Below are 25,512 nucleotides of genomic sequence, written 5' to 3'. Positions count from 1 at the left end.
ATCAAACATATCTCATGGATGATCCACAGAGAACAATCCTGCCACAAGCTGCAATCAGTTTTTATCTAAATCACTGTCAGAAGCTCTTTATTTGTCCAGAGGGCAGAAATTACAGCAATGTGTAATTTTCTATAGCGATATTTTAAATGGTCATAAAGATATATATTATTTACTGATGTATATCATTTATATATAGCCAATCCGTAACTGCTGTTGACTACAGTCTATGTACCAACACAAGCAGAGGCTCACCGTGGCAGAGTGGGGAGTGCGTGAGCGATGGAGGAGCAGTGGGCCATCAGATGGTTTCAGCTAATGTGATCTGAGCTTTGTCGTCTGTGACAAAATGATCCACATCATTTATAAAACTAATAAAGAGCCAAAATTAATCCCACATGCTCGTTTTGTCAAAATGTCCTTAAAATGACAAAAAAGTTAAAAACAACTTGTTGAAGAAATGACGTCTTTGCAATCCCTGCTGCTGTTAGCAGGACGGGGTCAAAACGAGCACTCCTGCAGGTTCTGCTGTTACACATCGCTGATGCAATGAACAACACCACGCACATACAAGATGTCACATTGCATGGCACACTGTGGCTAACAACAGCAGTGCTAGCAGCAGCAGCAACCTTCCTTCTGTCCTTGCAGGCTAGCAGCTACATGGAGCCTGCAAGGAAGGAGAGCTTTCCACCAAGCTTTGTGACAGCTTCACATCACATGAGGACTACAGGCAGGTGGCGCTGTAACACAATCTGTGGAAGACTGATGGGTAAACATGGGCCGGGGTTGCTTTTGTTTTGGGGGTTTTTGTATTTGCAGTTATTTTGTATTTTTTTGATCTAAAATAAATTTTCCTTTTTACATTTTGTTTCTTAAAAATACTGGAAATACTGGTCCCCTCTTGACCAGTGCAGAATGACAGTCCACACTAGATAAGGTGTGTGTGTGTGTGTGTGTGTGTGTGTGTGTGTGTGTGTGTGTGTGTGTAGCAGAGAGATGGAGGAGGTGGGCAACAGACCAAAGCCATCCATCTAGAGAAGCCAATAGTGCACAGCATAGGCTACAGGCTTCACAGCATTGAATCCAGACTCCACAACACACACACACACACAGTTTGGTGCCCTTGTGAGGGTTACAGCTCTCGGTGTGTTAAGATGGTGGAGCTCAGAGACATCAATCTCTACCCAGCAGCCTTGCTTGACCTGCCCTCTGACACACACACACACACACACACACACTCACACACACACACAGACTCACACTCACACACAGAACTGCACAAATTCAATCTCCTCGGTCTCGTCTCCTTTCTTGAGCTACCCTCCATCTTTCTGTTTTCTTCACCTCCTCCATCTTTATCTCTCCCTCGCAGACACCTGCAGTATGCATCACACTAACTGATTGGTGCCTCTAAAAATGATCGCAATCATGAGGCGGACAATGAAGAGTGGAGTAAAGGCGGGGGGGTGGGGGGGCATTGATTTTGGCTCTCGTGGGGCTCTGAGTTATGGCGAGGAGCTCTGACAGTAAGACAAAAGGATCGGGCCGTGACTACAACCAGAGTGAAATGAAATGGACCGGGACTCATAGGGCGCCGCTCAGGCGGCCATTCGAAATTCTTTCTGCTACACACACACACACACACACACACACACACAGCATTTTAATCTGTAATTAAGGACTTTCTAACAGGCGGGAGGACACACACGTTAGAGGAACTGCAGCTTTTGGAGCTTCTCTGCTCAGCTGCAGAGGTTGCACCTTGGTGCTAACATACCAGTGTTAGCTTTATTGAGCCTCAACTTCATGTCAAGTATCTGCAGAAAGGCAAAAGCTACAAAATCCAAGGCTGACTCTTCGTTACAGTGTAATTATGACGACTTCCTGCCTCGCTCTCAAATATGTGATATCTAATAAAGCTTTGGGAGCATCAAATGAAGACACATAAATGATCACATTATTTATGACAGTGCAAACACCCGGAGAGACTTGAACCCGCAGCTCTACACTCACATTCCTGCTGGGTTAGGGGCCTAGTTGATCTTAGGCCTGACAGCGGCCTGCAGCCGCTCTGTTTCAAAGTCAGCCTCCTCCTTCATTAGAAAGCCTGCGTTGTGCTCCGTGCAGAGTTTTGCTCACAACTATGTCGTTTGATAGTAAAGTTTGCTGAAGATATTTTGAATTGAGAGAAAAGCTTTAAAGGAGTTTTGAAATCTGTTTTTTGTCGTTTATTTGACTCTCTGTGAGCTGCAGGTCGTCCTGGAGTCTATTATTAACACCCCGTCTTCTAATAAGCAGTCGAACACATTACTGCGGATCAAAGGAGCTCTTGCATCATTTGTGCCACGACTCTGAGCGGTTCCCCGGCAACACCTACCAGGCAGCGTTGCCGTGGGTGCTGTCGTCTAGGTGACAGAGCAGCTCCAGGGTTTGGGGGTTGTGGGCGGATTCGTCAGGTGACTCGTGGTTTCCTGTCTCCCAGTCAGAGGGCATCCGCCACACGGCCGCGCAGGACACCACCCTGCTGTCGCTAGCTGCACACACACACACACACACACACACACAGTGTTAGGGAGGAGGGTGCTCTTGTTTTACTGATACTGTGGGGACAGTGGTCCGAGTCCCCGATATCTAAATCAGGATATTTTGAGACATTTTGCCAAACTTTCAACTTTGATTAAACTCTGGAAATAAAAAGTGTTGCATGAAAAACATAGTGCATAGAGTACATTCCAGGTGGATAAAGTAGTCCACCTCTAAGCGCTGCTAATGTTTGTTTTTTGAATTTCTATTTTTCCTCATTGTCACCCAGTTTCAAGCTGAATCACTGCTTAATAAATGAAACCGTTAACGATCCCCGGTGGCTTCTTAAGCAGGTTAAACCAGTGACTGGAGCATAAGGATAAGCTTTGTTAGTGTGTGCGTGAGATGTACAGGCACTAATGTGACTACACTCTCTTCCTAATCCACATAATAAACGAGTTATTTTGGCACATCCACGCCAGGGCTGGAGCTGCTAATTGGAACCAGAGGAGTAAATGTAGAGTAGAGTACAGTCATACGGTAATTGGACTAAAAGTTTGCGGGTGGAGAGCACGGGGAGAGAAAGACTCATTTCTTTTTGGTGTACGTATTGGCAGCGCGTGGGCAGGCGTGGGGCCTATTTGTCAAATTAAAAGCATGGCGACACGAGTCCACAGATTTCCTGAGTGGTTTTAGACGAGCCTGCGCTCGGACTAAGTGGCCGAGCAAACGCCGGGGCTCTGTGCAAGCCCTGCATTAATGCGCTGTAGTGTGCTGCCTGTTGTGTTTCTATATATTTGGGTTGCGCCGGTGTCGGTGTGGGCAGCGGCGCGTGGTGGGCCGTCCACCGTGGCTGTCATCCTGTGAACTCGAGCGTGCAGAACTCAGCTGACAGACAGACGGAGATGGAGGGGGGAGCGTGGAGACTACACCCAGTCCCAGAGCCATCCGCCCCGAGTCCCACCTGACACGGCTGTCTCCTCTCCGCCTTCTATCCTCCAGAGGAGCTCAAACTCCACCAGTCTAGCTTTATTAAAAGCCTTTATTTATCCAGGCGAACGTCTCGGGGAGACTCAAACGTTCGTTTTGAAGTGCGACCGAGACCAGAGGGCATCGGGCACCAACGAGCGAGCGACGCAACGTCTGGGTTCACGCAACAAACAAAAACCATCCTAAAAGATCGACGTAGTGTCCGGAAGTTAACGGCCACCAGGGGGCGACGGCTGTGTTACAAAAACATCTGCTGGATTCATGCACTCTTAGCTGTGGGTCACGTGATATTTATTATAGTGCTTAATATAAAGCTCACAACTCGTGTGTTAAAAATGTTTTTGATACTCACAGCGATGATGTGGTGTCTCAAATCTGACCAATTAGAGCACTGCATTTGGCAACAAGTGCGCTCACAGCTCAAAAACGCTCACTGGGACTGAAACATGCAACCTGTTTGACCTCAGACACATGGCTACGGGTCAGTCGGCTCTCTGGAGGGATTCCCGACTGCCCCGCGGACATCCTGAAGCATGCACGACTCTGGGATTGAACCAGCGACTCCTCCCTGCTGTGCCCGGTCCTGAGAAGACGAACCAGAATCTGCATTTCTTCTTTTTTGTCATTCAGGAACATCAGGATCAGCTCGTCACTGATTCTCGTCCACTCCGGTTTATTCACGGCGCATTCTCGCTTTCGGTGTGCGTACACCTCACGACGAATTTGAATCTGAAAAATTCTGAATTTCGTGTAGTTTTTTCGCTCACTGTGTAAAAAAGCCTTTTAGAGCGACGGCAGCTCACTGGGACGGTTCGCTGGTGGGAAACGCCCGTGCAACCTTTTATTGAAGGGGATCTTGGTCCTTCCAGTTTTCAGTTTAAAGCTGGGTCCGTGGGTTTTACCCGCTGTGTCGTGCTGCCTGAGGCGTCTGCTACATCTTTCCTTCTGTTTGTTGTCGGGTTTGTGGAGACATCGGTCTTCATCTTCTACTTCAGGTTTTTGTCTTTCTGAGCACAGATTTTTCTGATTCACGCCAAAGATGCTTCGTTTATCAGCTGTTTTCCTCATATAAGCTTCTACTAAATGCAAGTGAACGAGTCATTCAGTATATAGTTGATGGATAAAATACTCAAACATTATTCATCTTTATTATTGATTATTGATGAAGATTAGATGGTGCGTCCTGTGGTGACAGATTGTGATTGGGTGATCTGGGGTTTCTGCGTCGCCGTTCCTGGAGAATGCGAACAAACTGCGACCTGCTGAGCAGCTGCTACTTCGAGAAACGGGAATCTGCAGCAGTCGGTCTCCCAGACTCCTACAGATGTGCGTCATAGTGGAAACTTGCACTCATTTAAATAAAACAGCATTTCCTGTCACGAGAGCCGAGGCCCGCTCGGCTCCTTTCATTTTACCGGTTACCGGCGGGCCCGTGCGAGCAGACTCTCTGTAAATAAAGATCAACAAAACGTTTGTGTGACCTTCATCCTGCCACAGCGAGACTCACGTGGCTCCTCGTGTTCACAGATTAGTATCGATTCTATCAGAGTCTGATATATAACGCAGCTGCTGACGTTAGGCCTGTGAGGACAGCGCGGCTGCACAGGGTCATTAGACATAAGAAGTGGAAATAAAAAGAGGAGGATGTAATATATGCACACAGAAAAAAAAGAGGAACATAAAGAGGCAGCGAATGGAGCCACAGACAGAAGGAAACAGTGGGACTCACTTTTGTTATAGCAGGTGGTAAGCACAGCCTTATCTGCAGGACTGGCGCCGATGTGCCATATCTCCCCAGCTTGGTGCAGAAGGACGTTCTTATTAATGATGTTATTCTCATCATCAAAGTCAATGATGTGGATCTGAAAGAAAAGCAGAGATGTGCTGAGGATGAGGCTGAAAAACACCCGGTGCAACTCCCTCCACTCACACCGACTGCAGTTCAAAGCGCCTCTGATTCCTCCGAATGAAGAAGAAGAAAGTTCCTCTTTTATTTTAATGTGACAGTAAAAGTAATTTCAAGGCAGACGTCGCTTTGGTTCAGTTTTTTCTTTTTTTACCCCGTAAACTTCACACGGCTGAAGATCTTCATCTCGATTTGGCCTTCAAAGCAGCGATTAAGACACTGTGAGAGGAGCTGTTGGATTCACGCTGGAGACGTCGGGGAAGGAAAGCCAACCGATGAGGGCTCAGCGGCGTTGGCTCTCTTTACACAGCGCTACATGAGATGACACGTGTCATCCCTCTCATCCTTCTCCGTGGACACTGTGGACGTTTCAGGAGGCCTGTGACGCCATCTTCAGCACCTGAACTGTAAACTCTCCCATCTTCCTCAGGAAACTTCACAAAGTTTCTCCGAGCTCTGCTTACAAAAGCTTCATCTCACAGACTCTCTTTACTTAAACAGGCGGCGAGCGAACTTTATCAGACATGAAATGAAGACTTTAAAATCGTCTTAACAAATAAGAAAATATTGTTTCATTTTCCATTTATCAGCAGAAAGAATTTAAGGAAAATGATTCTGACCCAGAGCGAATCAGCGACAGCAGATTTTTATCTCTGAGGGTGGATGTTAAACTGATTTGGCTCCAACTTTAACAGACTTTATGTTTCCAGCCGCGAAGGCGTAACGTGGACGTCTCCTGTTATGGAGCTACAATGGACCAAAAATGCTGGAAAAACTATCAAAAAGCACCAAATTTGGACCCACGTGTGTAATTCTGTAACAACTGATAGTTTGAAAGTAAAATGTGCCGCGGCTAAAGTTACTATGAAACCAGCTGATTCTGGGGGTAACGTGCTGCTGACCCTGCACTTTTCACCGTGAAATGAGAAGTGAATTCTTGCGTTTAACGTCCTTCAAATGTCCGCCTCCTTTCACCAGCTTTTGTGCCAGCGTGCAGCCGGCTCGGCGTCCCAGCGAGGCTCTCCGGCACGAGTCGCAGTGCCTTCGCTGTGAGCTGGAGTAATCGTGGAGCGCACTTGAAAACACCGCTGAGTGTTTTACAGCGCACGAGTTCAACAAACAAGCCAAAGTTTTATCCAGGAGAAGTTAATGGAAACTCCTCCTCGCTGCGCTCCTTTCATTAGATGGAAATCTATTCTGAGAGGGTCCTCGATTGAATGCGGTTCAGGGCCCGCGCCGCAGTAAAAAAGTGAGGGTCTCAAGGTTTGATCAGACAATTAATGGAGGTTTCTCCCATAAGAAAGACACTTACGGCACCTCGGGGGATCGTTAATGGGGTTGCGCTGGACAATAACTCCTTCCCGGCACTTCCACTCCCCTCGCCTGCACTACTTTTACAGGCTGAACAAGAGGATGAAAGCAGGAGGTGTGAGGAGGTGGAGGAGGAGTGGCAGCATCCTTCAGCCTCCTCAAAGTCAGCTCGGCGGCTATTAACCTTGAGTTGGACTGCGACGAGCAAAAAATTATTAGGCAAAGTTATAATTTTATGGCGGTGGGGGAGCAGTACAAATAAATTCAGGCCGGCGGGACAGGGTAATTGGAGGGCCCGGTAATAGGGTCTACCCCCCCCCCCAAATGAACCTAGGTGAGAGAGGAGACAGAAGTCCCGGCCCTCCTCCCCCAGGTGATTTATCCCCCGTTCTTCCTAGCCTGGAGAGTGACTCACAGCCTTCAGCCGCTCGGGCAGCCGGCCCAGCGCTTTTAATTATGTGCCAATGGAAGAGGAGGAGGAGCTGGTAAAATACAGGGGGGTGAGGGATGCACGAGCCTGGCTCGTGGACCCCGCGTCACGGGCTCCTGCAGCAAAGCTCTTTAGCCGCACTGATGACAGTAAGCAGGAGGAGCAGCGAGCGGGCGAGAGGTGCCAAGCTCGGGCGCTTTATCTCGTTAGCGGCCTTAAATGCCACGATCTGTCACCGCAGCGACTGGTCTCTGAGGGATCTGAGAGGGGCTCGGCGTGTGGAGATACTTCCACTCCGCATTACGCTTAATGGGAGGTGGAGAGGGCAGCGGGCTTACGGGTGTAGCACGAGCTGTCGGGGCTGAAATGGCAATCGGAAAAATGGTTTTCATGGGAGTTCAAAGCAAACCGAGCGAACCGGTGCTGACGACCACCGCGCTCCTGATTCAATGGTCCCCCCGAAACCCAAGAAACAAAGTCAAGTCAACTTTATTTGTCAATTCTGCCACATGTACAGGACATACACAGAATAGAAATTGCGTTACTCTCAAACCCTAGTGATTAGAAAAATGCAAATAAAATAATTAAAAAGTAAAAATTTAAATAAATTTAAATAAATACAATACAATTTTACGTATAACAAAAAAAGCTATGCAATATACAATATACAATATTCAAGTAAGAAGGCATAGTGGTGCAAAATAGGCAAATAGTGCAAATGGGGATTTAGTAGTGTACGGTAAGAGATAGTGTAACAACAAAGGCTTATGAGGTCCAATGCTTAAGCAGTCCAATGCTCCACAAAGTGACTGGAGCAGGCCAGTGAGTGCGTCAGAGAGTGAGTGTGTGTGTGTGTGTGTGACAGAGTTCAGTGAGACCGTGGTGGAGAAGAGGGGAGAGGGGGGCAGAATCGGGAGGGAGTTTAGCTTCTTGACAGCCTGATGGATGAAGCTGTCCTTCAGTCTGCTGGTCCTGGCCTGGAGACTCCGCAGTCTCCTCCCTGACGGCAGCAGCTTGAAGAAGCTTTGCATTGGGTGCGTGGGATCAGCCGCTATGCAAAGGGCTTTTTTAGTGAGACGGGTGCTGTAAATGTCCTGGAGGGAGGGGAGAGAGACACCAATGATCCTCTCTGCAGCTCTCACTATGCGTTGGAGGGTTCTATGGCAGGACGCATTGCAGGCTCCAAACCACACAGTGATGCAGCTCGACAGGATGCTCTCGATGGTGCCTCTGTAGAAAGTGTACATGATGGGGGCTGGTGCTCCTGCTCTTCTTAGTTTGCGGAGAAAGAAGAGATGCTGCTGTGATTTCTTGGCCAGTGCTGTGGTGTTGTACGTCCAGGAGAGATCCTCTGTGATGTGCACACCCAAGAACTTGGTGCTGCTCACTCTCTCCACAGACGCTCCGTCAATGGTCAGAGGAGCATGTTGGGTGTGCATTCTCCTGAAGTCCACAACAATCTCCTTCGTCTTCTCCACATTCAGAGAGAGATTGTTGTCAGCACACCACGTGGCCAGGCGTCTCACCTCACTTCTGTAGTCGGTCTCATCCCTGTTGCTAATGAGACCCACCACCGTTGTGTCGTCCGCAAACTTGATGAAGAGGTTGGAGCTGTGTGATGGAGTGCAGTCATGGGTCAGCAGAGTGAAGAGGAGGGGGCTCAGCACACATCCCTGCGGGGCCCCCGTGTTTAAAATGATGGTGCTGGATGTATTACTGCCGACCCGTACTGCTTGAGGTCTTCCGGTGAGGAAATCCAACAGCCAGTTGCACAGTGAGGTGTTGAGCCCCAGCTGGACCAGTTTTTGAGTGAGCTGTTGGGGGATTATAGTGTTGAATGCTGAACTGAAGTCTATGAACAGCATTCGAACATATGAATCTTTTTTGTCCAGGTGTGTGAGTGCTGAGTGGAGTGCAGTGGAGATGGCATCATCGGTTGAGCGATTGGGCCGATACGCAAACTGGAAGGGGTCCAGGGAGGGGGGCAGGACAGTCTTGATGTGCTGCATGACTAGTCGTTCGAAGCACTTCATCAGGATGGGAGTAAGTGCAACAGGACGGTAGTCATTAAAGCAGGAGGGAGATGACTTTTTTGGAACCGGAATGATTGTGGTGGCTTTAAAACATGTGGGGACGACAGCCTGGATGAGTGATATGTTGAAGATGTCTGTGAAGACATCAGTGAGTTCCACTGCACAGTCTCTCAGTGCACGACCAGGAATGTTGTCAGGACCCGGAGCTTTACGTGCATTGATCCTGCTGAGGGATCTCCTCACGCTGTCCGGGGACAGAGTCATCACCTGGTCACCAGGAGGGGGTGGGGTCTTCTGTGCAGTGGTGCTGTTTCGGACTTCAAAGCGAGCAAAGAAAGTGTTCAGCTCGTTCAGCAGGGGGATAGTACTGTCACAAGTCTGTGGTGGGGGCTTGTAATCTGTGATGGTCTGAATGCCCCGCCACAGGCTCCGTGAGTCTCTGCTGTCTTTGAAGTGATGGGATATTTTCTTGGAGTACTGTCTCTTAGCCTCTCTGATGCCACGGGAAAGGTTGGCCCTAGCTGTCCTCAGGCTTGCCTCGTCTCCATCTCTGAAGGCAACATTCCGAGCTTTCAGCAGCCTGTAGACCTCTCCTGTCATCCATGGTTTTTGATTGGCCCGGACAGTTATGGTTTTCGTGACTGTTACATCCTCAATGCACTTGTTGATGTAGGCTGTAACAGTCTCTGCGTACTCCTGGAGGTCAGTGGTGTTGTTGTAGGTGGCAGCCTGCTTAAACATGTTCCAGTCTGTAGTATTAAAGCAGTCCTGTAGAGCCTCTGAAGACCCCTCTGGCCACACTTGTATCTGCTTACGAACCGGTTTGGTGGCTTTAACGAGCGGTCTGTAAGCAGGCATTAGCATGACAGTGATGTGGTCTGAGGCGCCGAGGTGGGGGAGGGGAAAAGCTTTGTAAGCTCCTCTCTGGGTGGTGTAAACAAAGTCCAGTGTGTTATTTCCCCTTGTTGGAAAGTCTATGTGTTGTTGTATTTTTGGAAAAACGCACTTTAAGTCTGCATGATTGAAATCCCCAGCCAGGATGAGAAAAGCATCAGGATGGGCTGTCTGCTGCTCACTGATGTGCTGGTACAGTTCATTCAGTGCCTCGCTCCTGTTGTTGACATTGGAGGAGGGAGGGATGTACACAGCGCACAGGAGTATGGCTGTATATTCCCTCGGTAGATAGAATGGCCGGCACTTAATAACCATTAACTCCAGCACTGGTGAGCAGTGTTTGCAGACCGCAACAGCATCGCGACACCAGGCGTCATTGATGTAAACACAAAGTCCTCCCCCGCGGGTCTTACCTCCCGCGACGATGACTCTGTCAGCACGGTAGCATGTTAGCTGGTCGCTAACATGCTACCTTGTTCAAAGACTTTAGAACAAGGCCCGCAGCCCTGCAGCGCGACACACCAGTAAAACCAGCAGGATCACAAACTGCAGCCATCACCGACTCAAGGTTACACCAGTCAGTCTTTCCACCAGAATCAGCTGATCATTCATGAAGCCATGCAAGATTTTAGTGATGATTTAGTCTGACTGTGAAAACTGATCTGGTCGCAGTTTTGTTTCATGTCACGCGGAGATCTGCTGCATGTGTGAAGTTATGATCCCCCCCCCCCCCCCCCAGTGTGTGTAGCCGGAGGTCCTGGAACATGTTCACGGTATGGAGGTAAAGCTGGCATCAGCTGACCGTCCTGTGATGTCATCGGGACTGACACGTCTCACCGTCGGCCTTTAAAGCAAACAGCCCGCTGAACAAACGAGCGGCACGACTGAAATCTGCAGCAGGTTTAGGAGGACGGCGCTCGGGCATGCAATAAGAAATCCCGCAGATCGACCGGGACGCGTTGTCACCGTTCCCGACGAGCTGCGCGTTAGCCTCGCTAAACAAGACTTGGACTGCTCGGTGCCAGACTGTTTTCACACTGACGTCTGCCAGGAAACAGGCTCGCTTATTCAAGGCACAAATCTCTCCCTCGCTTTCACACAGCTAATTATTTCTCCCCCGTTTAGAGCCAACTGTTTCTGTCATCTGTCTCCGTAATGACCTCTGCAAGATGTGCATGCATGCTCTCATTCTTCCTGCACCACACACACGCACCACACACACACACACACACACGTTTTCACAGAGAAAACACACAAACAGTTCAGACGTCCATGTGGAGAGGAGCTGATATTAATTCTAAATATAACCATTGAACACATAATTAATCATCAATATCTTTAAAGCTGAATATAGAGTCTATAACATGGTTACAAACTCATAAACCATGTGAATAAAAGCCTTCAGCTGCCTGTAACACAGCGTCTCTGAGGATGCTAACACAGAAAGTCCTGATTACTTTACATATCTGGCCTCTGACCCCTGGTTTGGAGGTCTGTAGAGACACTGAACTTTGATTTCCTGCGTCCTTTCCTTTGAACCTGCTGAGTGCTTTCAAACACATCAAACCAGGGATCCACCTCCAGTCCTGCAGCTTTCAGATGCATCCTTGATGGCAGGACAGCAGCTCTTGAGGGCTGGAGTTGGACACCCCTGCATTAAACCTCATTAAACTTCATTTGAATGAATGTTTAAATTCTCATATGTATGTACAGGCACAGTTCAGAAGCATTGTTTCCAGGTGTCCTGTGAGACCCTAACAGAGGACAAAGGCACCCTGACAACACTGGGACACACACACCCCTCTGCACGGTAAGGTGGGGCTTCACGGAGGAGAAAGAAGCCGAGCAGGAACCAAAGGAACAAGACTGTGAACACAAGCAGGCAAAAGGAGCTTCCTCTGAAGGGCGGCTGCCTCTCCCTTAGAGATCAGGTGAGGAGTTCCGGAGCTCAGAGCAGAGCCGCTGCTCCTCCACACTGAGACCAGGACGTCTCCTGGGCGGGCCGTTTCATAAACGTCCTACTGTGAGGAGCCCTGAGGCGGACCCAGACACCTCGGTGCTCCCCCAGATGAGTGGGAGGAGGTGGCTGGGGTCTGGACTTGAGATGACTCAGGGTCTAAAAGGTGTATTTCTTTGTTTTTACTAAAATAAACACACTCCTTATTTACATGGTTATGTGTGTAATCAGCTTTAAAGGCCCATTGTAAGCAGGAAACCCGTTAAAGTCGCAAAGTGGGAGGAAATTTAAATCTTAGCTGTGATTTAGTGATGAATAAAATTAATTTCTCCAAGTTTCTTTTTCCATCAGTTTGTGTCTTTGTCTGGTAGGAGTCTGGCTGCTGCTCAGTTAAGAAACTTCTATACTCAAAACATTAAAACTCAAAGAACCACTACAGCGAGGCCGTTTATCTTTATAAATGCTTATAAGTCAGAAACCAAAAAGGTGTAATCTCACAAGTATCCAAAAGTCTTCATTACTTCAACAAGCGTTCAATGAAGTCCATAAAGGAAAAAAGATGGGGGAAAGAGGGGTGCAGTGACCACAGAGGAAGAATGGCAACACATTTGTTTATTTCATTGGAAAACCAGGAATCACAGGTGTGGAAGGAAAGGTGTGCTGGAAAATTCCTGCCGTGTTTTATTACCCCAGCTCCAAAGGCGCACTATGATGATGGAGGCTCTGTGGCTCGGAGGCAGCACACCGCTACCATATATTTGGGGACTGTACGAATATTAAAAATTACTGGAGTGTTTTTGTTGTGATGTTTCCACGCCTCCCCCGGGTCCCTGTTTTTTAGTATTTACATGATTTCGCCTAATCCCGAGCTCCCCGTCACCTGTGGACAGGTGCTTCTCACCTGGTTGTCAAACTTGAGTGACTGCGTGCCCACGAGGAAGCGAACAGCGTCGGTCTCAGCTGTCTGCGCCGTCAGAGCTCGAGCCTGCGGAGTAACGAAGTACAGAGTAAGGATTACATACAAGATTCCAGCGCAGAGGCAGCTGACAGACAGCTCGACGGGAATGAATGGAGCCGCAGTGAAGCAGCAGCACCTGAAACTCGAGCCCGTAAATGACGGGAGCGTCGTCCTCCATTTGCGCTGCGTCCTCTGCGCGGTTTGATTCTTTTAATGAAAGGCTTCGCTCAGAAAGCGCCTCTGCGCTCCTTTCTGCTCCAAACACAACACAGCGCCTCACTTCCGCGATTTAAAACTGAAACGTACGGATAGCATGCGCAACGACGGCCGTGTGACGACACTTACGCTTTAAAAACAACGTAGAAGAAGATCCGGAATAGCAACCATGAAACGTGTCCTCTCTGACGCACCGTACTAGTAGCTGTACTGTGTGACGCATGCGTGTTACAGGCGCGTCTGTCAGGTTGCAGTACGGTAAGTAAACAGTCCGTCCTGCTTCTCTTCCTGGTCTTTTATGCGTTTGCGGCTGTTTGTGCGGTGATGTTAGCGGCAGCGGAGCAGCTGAAGACGCTCTGCGCTGTTTTAAAACACTGTTAGCGGCATTTGACGGTTAGCGGCTCGGCTGGCTAACCTGAGCTAGTTGGCTAAAGTAGCACTAGCATGACAGACAGACCCAATAACCGGTTTTACCGACTTGGTAATCCGAGTACCGGCTCCTGTGTAATCGTGAATAAAAGGCCGAGCAGCTCTGGTGCTGCAGCTCAGTGCTGACAGAGACGGAGATACCATACTGTGTTTACAGTTACAGGAAGCGACGAGACTACAGGAAGTGGGATTCATGCTGATTTAAGGTATCTGACATTCAAAATAAACCACACCAGAGGCTTCCTGGAGGCTGTTTAAAGAGCTGACGGGCAGAAACCAAGCTGTGCTGGCCCAGAGGTCACTGCAACCACACGTTTAACCACGGTTTAATCGAGGTAGCCTCAAACACCCTCATAGGTTACAGATCCTACAGTCAAAATATCAGGACGCAGTAACTACTTTTAAATAAACACCTGCGGTGATCGGTCTGTGTCATCACTGTGGGCGAGCTTTGGCCCGCTCTTCTTTCAGTCGTTGAGGTTTGCAGCATTCGTTCATGCACAGCTCTTTGAGCAGCACTTTGGTCTCGTTTGTTCCAGAGGTCTTGTGTTTTGTTCAGATGCAGCTTTTTCTGGTTCCCTGAGCATCGCAGGGTCTGACCTCGGGGTGAATTTGCTGGGCCGTCCACTCCTGAGACGATTGTGTCATTGCGTGAACGCATCTTAGTGCTCCAGACCTCCAAACTTCTCGTTTCACAGAGGTGCTCACCCTGATGATGATCAGTTAATAAATGCATTTGATTAGCAATGTTTCCCTGCGTCTCATCCTCTTAATTCCTGTGGAAGCGGTGAGGGTGGAATTTTTTTCCCGCCGTTGGCACGCCTGCTTTGTAGTCCCAGCTCTCACTTTATTCTTTAAACATCTTTGAAAGTTTAAAGTTGTCCCAAAAATTTGGAGTCTTAATGACTGAATCTCTTTTGTTGTCTTTTACACCGTTTTGACAGTCAAACTTTCTGAAAGTTTAGTTTTACAGTTCACGTTACACCAACAGTGAGACGATGTCACCAACCCTAAAAACATCTTTCTACTTGTTTCCAGCTTGTAGTTTTCCTCTACAGGCATAAATTACACATCATAACTGGACATTTTTGTCCTCTTTCACCTGATGTTTCTGTCCCGTGACGCAGAGACCTGTAATAAAATTTGAAAACAATAAAGAATGACAGGAAATGAGTGTTCCTGCTTCACAGGAACGCCACACAACAATGAGAGGAATTGTTGGTTCATTTGTTTGTGTGTTTCTGTGTGCAGAGCAGTGAGATGGACAGTGGGGAAGCTCACGCCCAGCGGCCGGTCTCCTTGGACATCGCCGTAGAGGATGTAAACCAGGAAGTCTCGGCTCCGGCCCCTCCTGAGGCGACCACAGGTCAGACTCCGCCCACAGACGGTGGTCTGCCCCAGGAGGACAGCATCGATCTAGGTCGGGACTTTGCCACACCACAGGAGGACAGCAGCGCCACGCCCTCAGAGAGCCTCATGGACAAGCTCAACGACCAGATGATGGAGAGCGTCATGATTTCTGATTCGCCCAATAACAGCGAGGAGGATGACGTGGTGCCTATCGATTCCCTCCTGGATGGAGGCGAGGAGGAGGAGGAGGAGAACGCGGTGGAGGGAAACCAAGAGGAGCAGAGCGAGATCGGACAGAATACGACTGAGATTAAAGTTTCGGTGGAGGAGCAGGAGGACGGAGGCTCGCAGGAAAAACCAGAGGAAGTGGCGACCAGCGCCGTTTCCCCGGGTGACGTGAAGAGTCTGTCTGACAGTCGCAGCGAGGAAGCGGCGCCGGAGATCACCAGAGCGACCAAACCAAAGGACGAGCCTGTCCCCGTGTGCACCATATTCAGCCAGGGCACCCAGCCCAAGTCTTTAGTGCCCGACGGCTTCCAGCCCACCCTCATCAAGTCGCCCAGCTTCAGCATGGGCGGCGGCGAAGACACCGTGACGCCCAGTAAGATGGCGGGGGCGCTTGTGTGCCAGCCCAGCCCGAGCCTCAGCAAGTTCTTCACAGATAACGGACAGACCAACCCGGCGTCCGACTTCTTCGACTCCTTTACCGCCCCCTCCTCCTTCATCTCCGTGTCCAACCCCAATGCTGAGATCCCTCCAGTCTCCGCCGAAGCACCCGACCACAAGCTCTCATCCACCTCCTCCTCTATCTCTACCCCCGGAGGGATCCTGGACTCTGGCGCTCCCACACCGAGCTCAGCGTTCGCCCCTGCTGAACCATCCCCCAAGCTCCAGCCACCCACACCTCAAACAGCCTCGGCTCCAGGCTCCACCCCCACCTCAGCTCCAGCTGTCCCACCACAGCCCTTCAACCAGCTGTTTTCAGGCAGCGACGACGCGTTTGCGACGGCGCTGAGCCTGAACGAGGCAGACAGGCGCCACGATGCCTGGCTGCCGTGCGAGGAGACCAGGAAGGTGCTAATCTCCGTAGCAACCCAGCAGTACGGCCCCGCCTACTTGGAGAGCAGCAGACTGACCATGCCAGGACTCAAGTTTGACAACCTGCAGGTAGGAACTCTGATCCCTCAGCAGTAAACCCGCCCATGCTCGTGTTCAGGTGACTGCGAGGACGTTTCTGTCCTGTTGCTTTTGGATGATGTTGAATTTCTGTGTTTTTAAAAACAGGGCGACGCCGTCAAGGACCTAATGCTTCGTTTTCTGGGAGAGGCGGCGGCCGCGAAGCGTCAGGTCCTCACAGCCAACTTCGTGGATCAGTCCTTCAACGGCCTCAAACAGCTGATTGTGAGTCCTTTTAGTTTGTGAGCGGAGCATCACTCGGCGTGAAACGGGACGTTTACGTGTGGGTGGAGCTGACGTTCTCCTCCACCTGCGCGGTGTCGTCTTCAACTCTGCACTAACCTGAGAAATTGTCACAGTTAATCTGCTGATTTCGTTGCTCTGATTTGTGCTGATTCTTTTCATTGTACACAAAGTTAATAGTTTCCTGTTTGAAACGGTGAAAAAGGTCGGCACCATCAGGTTGGAGGAGTGGGTGGAGCAGCAAATCATTTTGCTTGAAGTCATACACGTGGCAGACTTTCACGTTTTTATTTTTAGCATTTTTAAACACGTTATTAACTAAAACCAAGGAGTGCGGCTGAGTTTAGGAAAAGATCCTGATGAAGTCTTTGTTGTCTTGGTTTCCACGGTGACGTGCTAAGTGATTACTCGTGTCCATGAAGAGTTTTACACTTTGGCTCCACCCAAAGAGAGTCACCCACACGGTGATCACAGACTCAGGTGGGCCACTCGTGTTTACCTGCCTGATCACATGTGTGTATCTGCACACACGGGTCCATGAACACCACACAGCGCAGAGGCACATCATAGAAATCTCAGAGAGCAGGAAGGTGACGTCTCCTGGGTCAGGTGACACTGGAGAGGATGATTTGAGGAGCTGGAGATGGTTTTACTTTTGTTGTTGTGCATAATTTGAACAGTGTTTTAAGTTAAATTCATGGAGTTGTTTGAAAGCGTATCTGCAGCTCTGATTGTAACCAGAAGAGCTCAGGCAGCTTTTGCAGATGGTCTAGAAACAGGTCACTCTGCATTTGTAATTCTTGCACCAGGCTCCTCGGCGGCAGCTGGAAGGCTCTGAGAGCTCGTGCTGTCCTGCAGGAGCTTTCTGGAGGTAAACGAGTAAAGCGGCGCTCGGCGTCCCGCGGCGGCTGCAGCCTGTCTGACCTCCTGACAGTCGGTGTTTCTGCTGAAGCCGCTGGCTGCTTTCGGTCTCAGCTGACTGAAAACAGTGAATCATTCGCCTCCTTTCTCTTCATATCCTGTTTCTTCTCCTGCCAAGCATAAAAATGCGTGTGTGTGTCTTTGTGACCGCGCAGTCTCACCTCATTCCCTCCGCTGCTGCCATCCATCTCTCGTCTACCTCTGCAGCCCTCGTGCATTCCCTCCATCATCATTTCTGACCCACAAACGACCCTGAGAGACGCTTGTTATTTAAAACATATGCACAGCAGCAGCAGTGATGGAGAGAGGTGGAGTGGAGAGATGGAGAGGTGGAGATCCACTCTGCTCACAAGTTCTCTCTTCCTGCTGTGCCCATGTATTATGCATAGGACTGCTGTGCATATTTCAAGGGCCTTCTGGACTTGGTGTACACACACACACACACACACACACACACACACACTCAATATGGTGCTTTCAGCCTGCAGTCAGCTGCACTATATGGCGTAGGTGAGTGTGTGAGGATCATACGCCGTCTGCTGATTGGTGTGGGTGGCTCCCCGGAGCAGGAGAGATGGCGAGGCAGGAAGGTGACGCGGGCTCGCCGATGAATGACGAGCAGAGAGAGCAAGCATCAAAGCAGGCTTCGCCTGGACTCACAACTTTTACCCACAGAGCCCATTAAAGATGGATGCAGCCGCCCTGATGTCACAGGTGGCCTTCGTTTTCCTGGAGGTCGCTGCTCGCGCTCACCTCCTGCTGTGTTTGGACGTTAGATTATTGGAGGCGAGCTGATAACAATGTCTGTAAAACAACCTTGTTTATTGAACAGTTATATCATTATGTGAAAGACTGAAAGGTCCAAAGCTGCTCCTGCACGTGGAGCGCTCTGGGATCCCTGTGACTCCTCCTCCTGGCTGTTCTGATCGGACCCCATTGGCTGAGACCTGGAGCTCACCAGACCTGGGTCCAGGTCGGGGCCCTGCGGTCCCTGTTCTGGGTTGGAAGTTGTCATCCTCATACGAGGTTTTCACACACATGTAAATAACGTATATAATCCACAGAAAGAGCCTAAAAGTGTGGATGAGGCAAGCTGTACAAAGCTTGTATATGAAGCAGTCCATTTACCGTCTACATAAGACTAGAAACGTTGGTGAAAGAATGGCTTGCTCAGTGAATTCCAGCGTGGTATCGTAATAGGATGTCACCTGTGCTCAGAGGTCACCGACTTTCTGGAGAGTCAATCGCTGCAGACCTCAAAGCTCATGTGACCTTCAGATGAGCTCAAGAACAGTGCGCAGAGAGCTTCATGAAACAAGTTTCCATCTAAGACTACTGCATTTGGAAATAAGTGTAGCTCAGCGTGCACCGTTATTGAATATACAACAACAGTATTTCTGTATGACCTGTTAATGTGTGGTTTCGTGCCGTTTGCTCGGAGTAAAGGCCTTTAGAGCGACAACCTCCACCTTTCATTGGGGCGGTTCGCAGTTCAGTCGGCACCTGGAAGCTCAGAGCTGAAAGAGGGCAGAGCGCCCAGTCTGACCCGGGCTGCTCGACAGTGATGCGGACGCTGTACTGCTCTGTTGTGCAGAAGGCAAAGCTGCTGGTCGATCCGTGACCACAAGCCGTGGGCAGAGACCAAAAAACAAGCTCCAGGATAGACGCAGCAGAAATGAGCTGAACGATGTCTGAGCTCCGAGTTGACCGAGTCTGAGGAGGTGTGTCCTGTGCATGGCTGCAGAGATCTCTGTGTTTTTGCAGGAGATGCCGGTGAAGTTTTGTTGTTCTCAGAAGAGCTTGAGCAACACTGGATGTGTCAGAAGTCATGCAGTGGTGTCCTCAGTGGAGCTGCGTGACACAGAAGAGCTTCAGATCTTCTCTTTGCTGAATGTGCAGATGCTGTGACACGTCTCACTCTTATATCCTTCTCCTCCACATCAGCACGTCTCGGTGCCACAGACCTGGAAATCCCACATAACGTGATACTTGAGCGCCTCTTTTTTTCTCGGAGTTCAAAGGTCAGTGCGAGCTACAAGGCGGCTTTCTTTCCTTCTGCTGCTGCCTCAGATTCGGCGTCTTGCTTTTGTTCTGTGAGGCAGATGATTTCCAACACAGACTTGAACCCGCGGCCTCCGGCTGAAGGACGACATCTCTGCTCGCTGCATCCTGCTTAATAAGGAGCTTGTGTGGCGTTGCTGACATAATAATGGAGCACTGAGTCACTCCGGCTGATGAATGGATCCGACACCATCTGCCTCCTCCATCTACGACCATCTACTCGCATTCAAATGATTTACTTACCAATAAATTATGAAATTTTCAAACTTCCAAGATCAAACAAACTCGTAGATCAAAGCTGTCGTAGGCGATGTAGCTCGCTGAGCTGGGAGGGGAGGTTAAGATTCAGAAAACGAGAGGATGTGAACGCACGCAGGCGCACACGCACACACACGCACAGTTAGGGAAGTGCAAATGTCAGAAAGCTTTAGGCCATTAAAAGTGCAGCCTGCTGAAGAGTGATGCCTTTAAAGACAGCTGATCAGTCACGTAGAAACAGAGGATGGATGGATCGTGTGTGTGTGCGTGTGTGTGAAGCCTTTTGCTCGGCTGACACTCGTCGCTGAGCTTTATCCTGTCGTGCGGCGTCCTGTGTGATGCAGAGGCCGCTATGAGCTGGCAGAATGAGTCATGCTGCAGATCCAGAGTGTGACTTCACCCACTGCCACTGTTCATGCACACACACATGTGCAGCGAGGACACAAACACACACTGAACACACTCACCGGAGGGCCGAGAGTCTGCACTTCCTCTCTCTCTGACTCTTGGCGTCGGCCTCTCTGCCCTCAGCTGATGAATGAGGACATCGGAGCTGCTGTCACACACCACTGTGCTGTTATTCAGTAGTCTGATTACAGTTACTACTCTTCAGTTAGCTGCACAGCGGGGAATCGAAAAGTAAAAATAATTAGACATTCTTTTTTCCCTGAACACATCTGATTTCTGTTCGTGTGGAGGAGAAACGACAGCAGGTCGCTTTGGAGAGGAGACTTTATTTAAATTTTTATAAAACATAAAAAGAGCATCGCAGTAAAGATCACGCAAAAATACTTCAGCTTCTGGTGCGAGGGGAAAAAAATTCAGGATGTGCACCACTAGCTGACTAATCGTCGCTGTTGTCGCTCGTCGGTACCAGAATAAGGAGTCATTTAATCTTATCTTAAAATCTTAAAATTTTAATGGATGACCAACGACGGTGAAGTGTTACGCAGCCTCCTGCCACCAGATGGAGCAGCGTCATTGCGACGGCGCTTCATGTGTTTGGGAACATTATTACAATCAGATCGCAGATACGCGAGAGCAGCAGAAATGAGGTGGACGAGCTCTGCCGTGCGATACGGCGAGGAGTTAAGTTATGGAGGCGGCCAGGGAAGATCCGCTGCTCCTCCACATGGAAAGGAGACTGTCGCTACCCGATCTGTACTGGAAACCCGATCGGTACCCCGCATGCGTGAAAGGTGTCTACTTCCGGTCGAAGCGTTTTACGATACTTACGGGTCAGAGTATCTGTTAAGATGTTAAGAATAATAAGTATCTCCTAAAATGTTTCCAATAATGAAACATTTCAATATAATGTAGACAAAAACGAAAAAAAAAGATCTTTACGGATCAGGACTCCCCGATCCTTACTGCGCATGTGCAAAGTCGGACCGTACATATCGGCTGTATCCCAATTCAGGGTCTGCAGCCTTAAAGTACGCAGCCTCAACGGTCCTCAAGGGCCGCGTACTCAAAGACCGCTAAGGCCGGAAGTGCGAGGCTTGTGAAATGGGACGGTCTAGCCTCCGTTGCGCTGCCCAGGTTGCCTAGCAACCATGATACTAACAGCTGGAAACTTTTCAGCTTTGTTTGACAGAAATGAAGGAGAAAATCTTTTGTTCATTTGTTTGTTTCTACATGAGCTTTGATCATTCTCTGTAAGATTCAGCTCAGCTATTGAACGGCGTATATTTTAAAGTAAAGGCTTTAAAACCAAGTTCGTACAAACGTCACTAATGTCACATAACTTTGCCGACATGTAGCCAACCGTAATGTTTTAATGTTCTTCGTTATTAAACATTTGCACATAAATAAGTGACATAATATTCAGTACTTAAAGTTTACTCTTCGGGCGCCCCTCATCCGCCGTTTTTTTTCGGCAAAATTATCCACACCCACCGCCGCGCTATGCATTCTGGGATATGTTGGGCCACGAAGTCTACACCGCCACGTCGTTAAAATTCAGGGAAATGAAGGACGCATTTCAGGGCTGTCACTACCCGATCCGTACCGGAAACCCGATCCGTACCCCGCATGCGCAAATCTTACGTCACTTCCTCTCTTTGCCAACATTGCGACATTCAATATATTTGAATGATACGGTTAGCGCCCAGTTAGCTCCTAGCATTGCTCAGCAGCTCTGCCTCCTTTTCGACTGCCCGGGACATTTAAACAATGGATAATCCGTATACAAAGAAATTCATGCTTTTCTCCTCAACAGAGAGCGTCCCCCGATTGAACTACAGCGCCGTAAAATAAGAAGAATGGCGCCAAATTACAGACTTATTAATATTGACTTAGCAATGTGTCACGTGAAGATTCATCAGCCAGATTAAGTGTTTACTGACAATTGACAGTGACAGCGGACATCATCATCACTATTCCAACAATCCTCTCCACACAGACAAGCATAAACACACTCGATTATCACTAAATCAAATTTAACACACGTTTGTAATGACGCTAATTCAGTTTACAATAGGGTTCATTCGCTCAGTCAGCAGGTGGCGGTATCCTCGTACACTGGGGAGTAAACTGCCATTAAACGAACAGAAGAAGAAGAAAACCCCTGCACATGCGCGGTACGGATCGGGTAGACCCGATTTGTACGGTCTGACTTTGCACATGCGCAGTAAGGATCGGGAGTCCCGATCTGTCACTATCTTTTTATTTTTTTGTTTTTGTCTACATTATATTGAAATACTTCATTATTGGAAACATTTTAAGAGATACTTATTATTCTTAACATCTTAACAGATACTCTGACCTGTAACTATCGTAAAACGCTTCGACCGGAAGTAGACACCTTTCGCGCATGCGGGGTACCGATCGGGTTTCCAGTACGGATCGGGTAGTGACAAGGGCCGCATTTCGAGCAGCCTTTGAATTGGGACAGCCTTCGTCGCGTCGCTGTGACGTAATCGGCCTTAAAATGGTAAATGGACTGATTCTTATATAGCGCTTTTCTACTCTCCCGGAGTACTCAAAGCGCTCTATATAACATGCCTCATTCACCCATTCACACCCACTCGTACAAGCACTTCTATACACAAGTGCAAACTAACCTGCATTCACACGCATTCACACTCCGATGAACAGAGGGCAATTTGGGGTTAGTATCTTGCCCAAGGATACTTGACATGCAGACTGGGGAAGCCAAGGATCGAACCACCGACCTTCCGATCAGTAGCTGATCTGCTCTACCACCTGAGCCACAGCCACCTCTTTAAGGCTGCAGAATTGGGATACAGCCATCGGGTCTACCCGATCCGTACCGCGCATGTGCAGGGGTTTTCTTCTTCTTCTGTTCGTTTAATGGCAGTTTACTCCCCAGTGTACGAGAATACCGCCACCTGCTGACTGAGCGAATGAACCCTATTGTAAACTGAATTAGCGTCATTACAAACGTGTGTTAAATTTGATTTAGTGATAATCGAGTGTGTTTATGCTTGTCTGTGAGGAGAGGATTGTTGGAATAGTGATGATGATGTCCACTATCACTGTCAATTGTCAGTAAACACTTAATCTGGTTGATGAATCTTCACGTGACACATTACAAAGTCTGTATTCTTAACAAACTTTATAAAGACGCAGCTTTTACTTTGAAGCTGAACGTTCTTTGTTTCCAGTTTGCATTTATATTTATACAGCAGCACAACTGTAACAACTGTTACAAGAACTGTTACTGTTACAACAGTAACAGTTCTTCTAACATAAAGGCCCTACAGTAATACTGAGACACCCCAACCATCACATGACCCCTGAACTTGGCGACAGTGAGAAGAAAAAACTCCCTTTAACAGGAAGACGCCGCTGGCAGAATCGGCTATCTGATTGGTTGGGGGTGAGGCAAGGAAGCTGGGACAGAGTGGACGACTGTTCTGTGAGTAATTGGCGAGTTTTTCAGACAGGTTTGCGTCTTCCATGCAGACTACAGGTTACCATGGCAATCTGAGGTTTACCATGGCTGAGGGTTCGGTGCAGCACCCTCCCCGTGACCAACGTCAGGTGACGTCCAGGCTGACCTAGACAACGTCACACGAGTGCTTTTCATGTTGCGTCCGATCAGCGGCGGTTGTAATCAGAATCAGAATCAGAATACTTTATTGATCCCTGGGGGAAATTATTTTAACCTGGTGTCGTCCTCCATGTTGGCAGCCCTGTGAGCTAGGCTGCACTTTCACAACAGGTGTGAGCGTACGGCTGCAGCTACATAAACACAGCAAGGTGAAAACAACTGGCAGGAAGGCTTAAACGTGCCCTTCAGCACCGCAGAAGCTGACGGTGCATTACTGCGAGCTCGGCGGCGCGGAGGTGTAATGACGGAGGAAATGACAGCTACGTAGAAAGGTTACGATAATGACAAGTAAAGGTTAGAGCAATGATATCAAAGCCGGCTGCAGCTGCCGGGTCGCTGCAGTGATTATAGGGGTGTGTCTGTCTGACCCGCCAAGGTAGGTTTAACACACACACACAGACACACACGGGCACACGCACGCTGGCCGTGGGCCCAGGCAGCTGCACAGTGAGGGAGGGGAGCGAGGTTAGAGTCTCCGGTGGGAAGCACGGAGGGAAGGAAGTAGGAGACAGAGATGAAGGAGATGGGGGAGGGGCGGGGGCGGCGATGCTAATGAGGGAGACGGATGAGGAGCAGCCCGGGGTGGTGCTGAGCTGGAGTCTAACTCTCTGCTGACCACAGCGGGGACGAGAGAGGAGACGGAGGTCACCGTGAAGAAGAGGAGAGCCAGCCGAGCTGAGCTCATAGATTATCCAGCCTCAGCCCTTCATCACCTCTGCAGAGGAGACAGAGCCGTGCGCTAGGCCGACTCTCACCTGTAAACCGCACTGTTTGCTCAGCTTAGTCGGTAACGTGTTGCCAAAGTTACATCAAAGTGCAGCCAGGTTTGCAGTCAATCAGAAGCATCGAAATTTGGCCGGTCACCTGTTCAGGGTCGTGTTCTCGTGCTGTTTTCAGAGCAACTCTTCTTTTTAGGTCTTTGATTTAGAGATTCAGCTGCTTCAGATACTCAGCATCCATCTTTGTGTTGAAACACTAATACAGTATTTTACTAACACTACTGGTGGGTGTACGTCCGTCTGTCGGGTAGGGCTGTCACGATTACGTCGACTATCAAAATTGTCGACGACAAATTTAATAGTCGACGCGTCATTTGAAGCGTTGTAAGATCCTGAAAGACGCAGGAATAAGTAGTAGGATTTAAGAGTGTAATAACGGACTGCAACAGAAGGTGGCAGCACTGCATGTACAAGGATGCCAGCTGCCGTTAAACCCCAAAGAAGAAGAAGCTGTATCCGGTATCATTGCTGTGTCCAAATTCAGGCCGCATCCTTCGGAGGCCGCATTTGAAGGCCGATTACGTTACAGGGACGTGAGGAAGGCTGTCCAAATTCGAAGACTTCTCTAAATGCAGCCGACAAATGCATCCTACTTTCCCCAGATTTAGCACGGCTCAGCCAATTCCAGTTTCCAACAATGGCAGCAGTTTTAATATTACTCTTATTATTCTTTCTGGGTCACAAAATAAACGTTTAACATATTTTCAGGCGAGAATGTAGCTGTGTAAACCTCAAATATCTGCTCAGTTTATCAAGACACCACATATTTTCAAAAGCGCTTTTCGGAGACGTCTGTTACCCACTAGCTTGATAGCTAGCCGGGGGAAAGGCTCACTAGAGCCGGCGAGAGCAGCGGACTCCCGGCTTCAAACCCACCGCCGTCTTTCACTACTCAGGTTAAACATATATGAGTCACTTACAGTGTTGGGACTAACGCGTTATTAAGTAACGCGTTACAGTAACTCCGTTATTATTGTGGTAACGAGCACGGTAACTAGT

General features: G+C 49.0%; 2 protein-coding genes across 5 annotated transcripts in view; one reads left to right on the top strand and one right to left on the bottom strand.

The window, feature by feature from the left end:
- Window positions 1-13,317, bottom strand: part of eipr1 (EARP complex and GARP complex interacting protein 1) — a 53,861-nt gene extending 40,544 nt beyond the window's left edge. The window contains exons 1-4 of one of the 2 annotated variants that reach the window (XM_014410134.3): window positions 13,139-13,317; window positions 12,946-13,029; window positions 5,243-5,375; window positions 2,378-2,534 (exon numbers count right to left, since the gene is read on the bottom strand). In XM_014410134.3, coding sequence (XP_014265620.1) covers window positions 2,378-2,534; window positions 5,243-5,375; window positions 12,946-13,029; window positions 13,139-13,180 — 416 coding nt within the window. In that variant the 5' untranslated portion in view covers window positions 13,181-13,317. Of the gene's footprint in view, window positions 1-2,377; window positions 2,535-3,487; window positions 3,670-5,242; window positions 5,376-12,945; window positions 13,030-13,138 lie in introns of those variants that run through there. The other variant, XM_076877477.1, reaches the window with a different exon arrangement.
- The window catches only part of trappc12 (trafficking protein particle complex subunit 12), a 31,020-nt gene continuing 18,476 nt past the window's right edge, over window positions 12,969-25,512 (top strand). Inside the window, exons 1-3 of one of the 3 annotated variants that reach the window (XM_024806335.2) lie at window positions 12,969-13,051; window positions 14,899-16,164; window positions 16,282-16,398. In XM_024806335.2, coding sequence (XP_024662103.2) covers window positions 14,908-16,164; window positions 16,282-16,398 — 1,374 coding nt within the window. In that variant the 5' untranslated portion in view covers window positions 12,969-13,051; window positions 14,899-14,907. Of the gene's footprint in view, window positions 13,052-13,386; window positions 13,477-13,535; window positions 13,854-14,898; window positions 16,165-16,281; window positions 16,399-25,512 lie in introns of those variants that run through there. The other 2 variants (XM_024806336.2, XM_024806334.2) reach the window with 2 other exon arrangements.

The sequence above is a fragment of the Maylandia zebra genome, linkage group LG19, assembly GCF_041146795.1.
Source record: "Maylandia zebra isolate NMK-2024a linkage group LG19, Mzebra_GT3a, whole genome shotgun sequence".
Lineage (NCBI taxonomy): Eukaryota > Metazoa > Chordata > Actinopteri > Cichliformes > Cichlidae > Maylandia > Maylandia zebra.
Note: the sequence above shows the minus strand (reverse complement) of the source record. Positions and strands in the feature narration are given on the sequence as shown.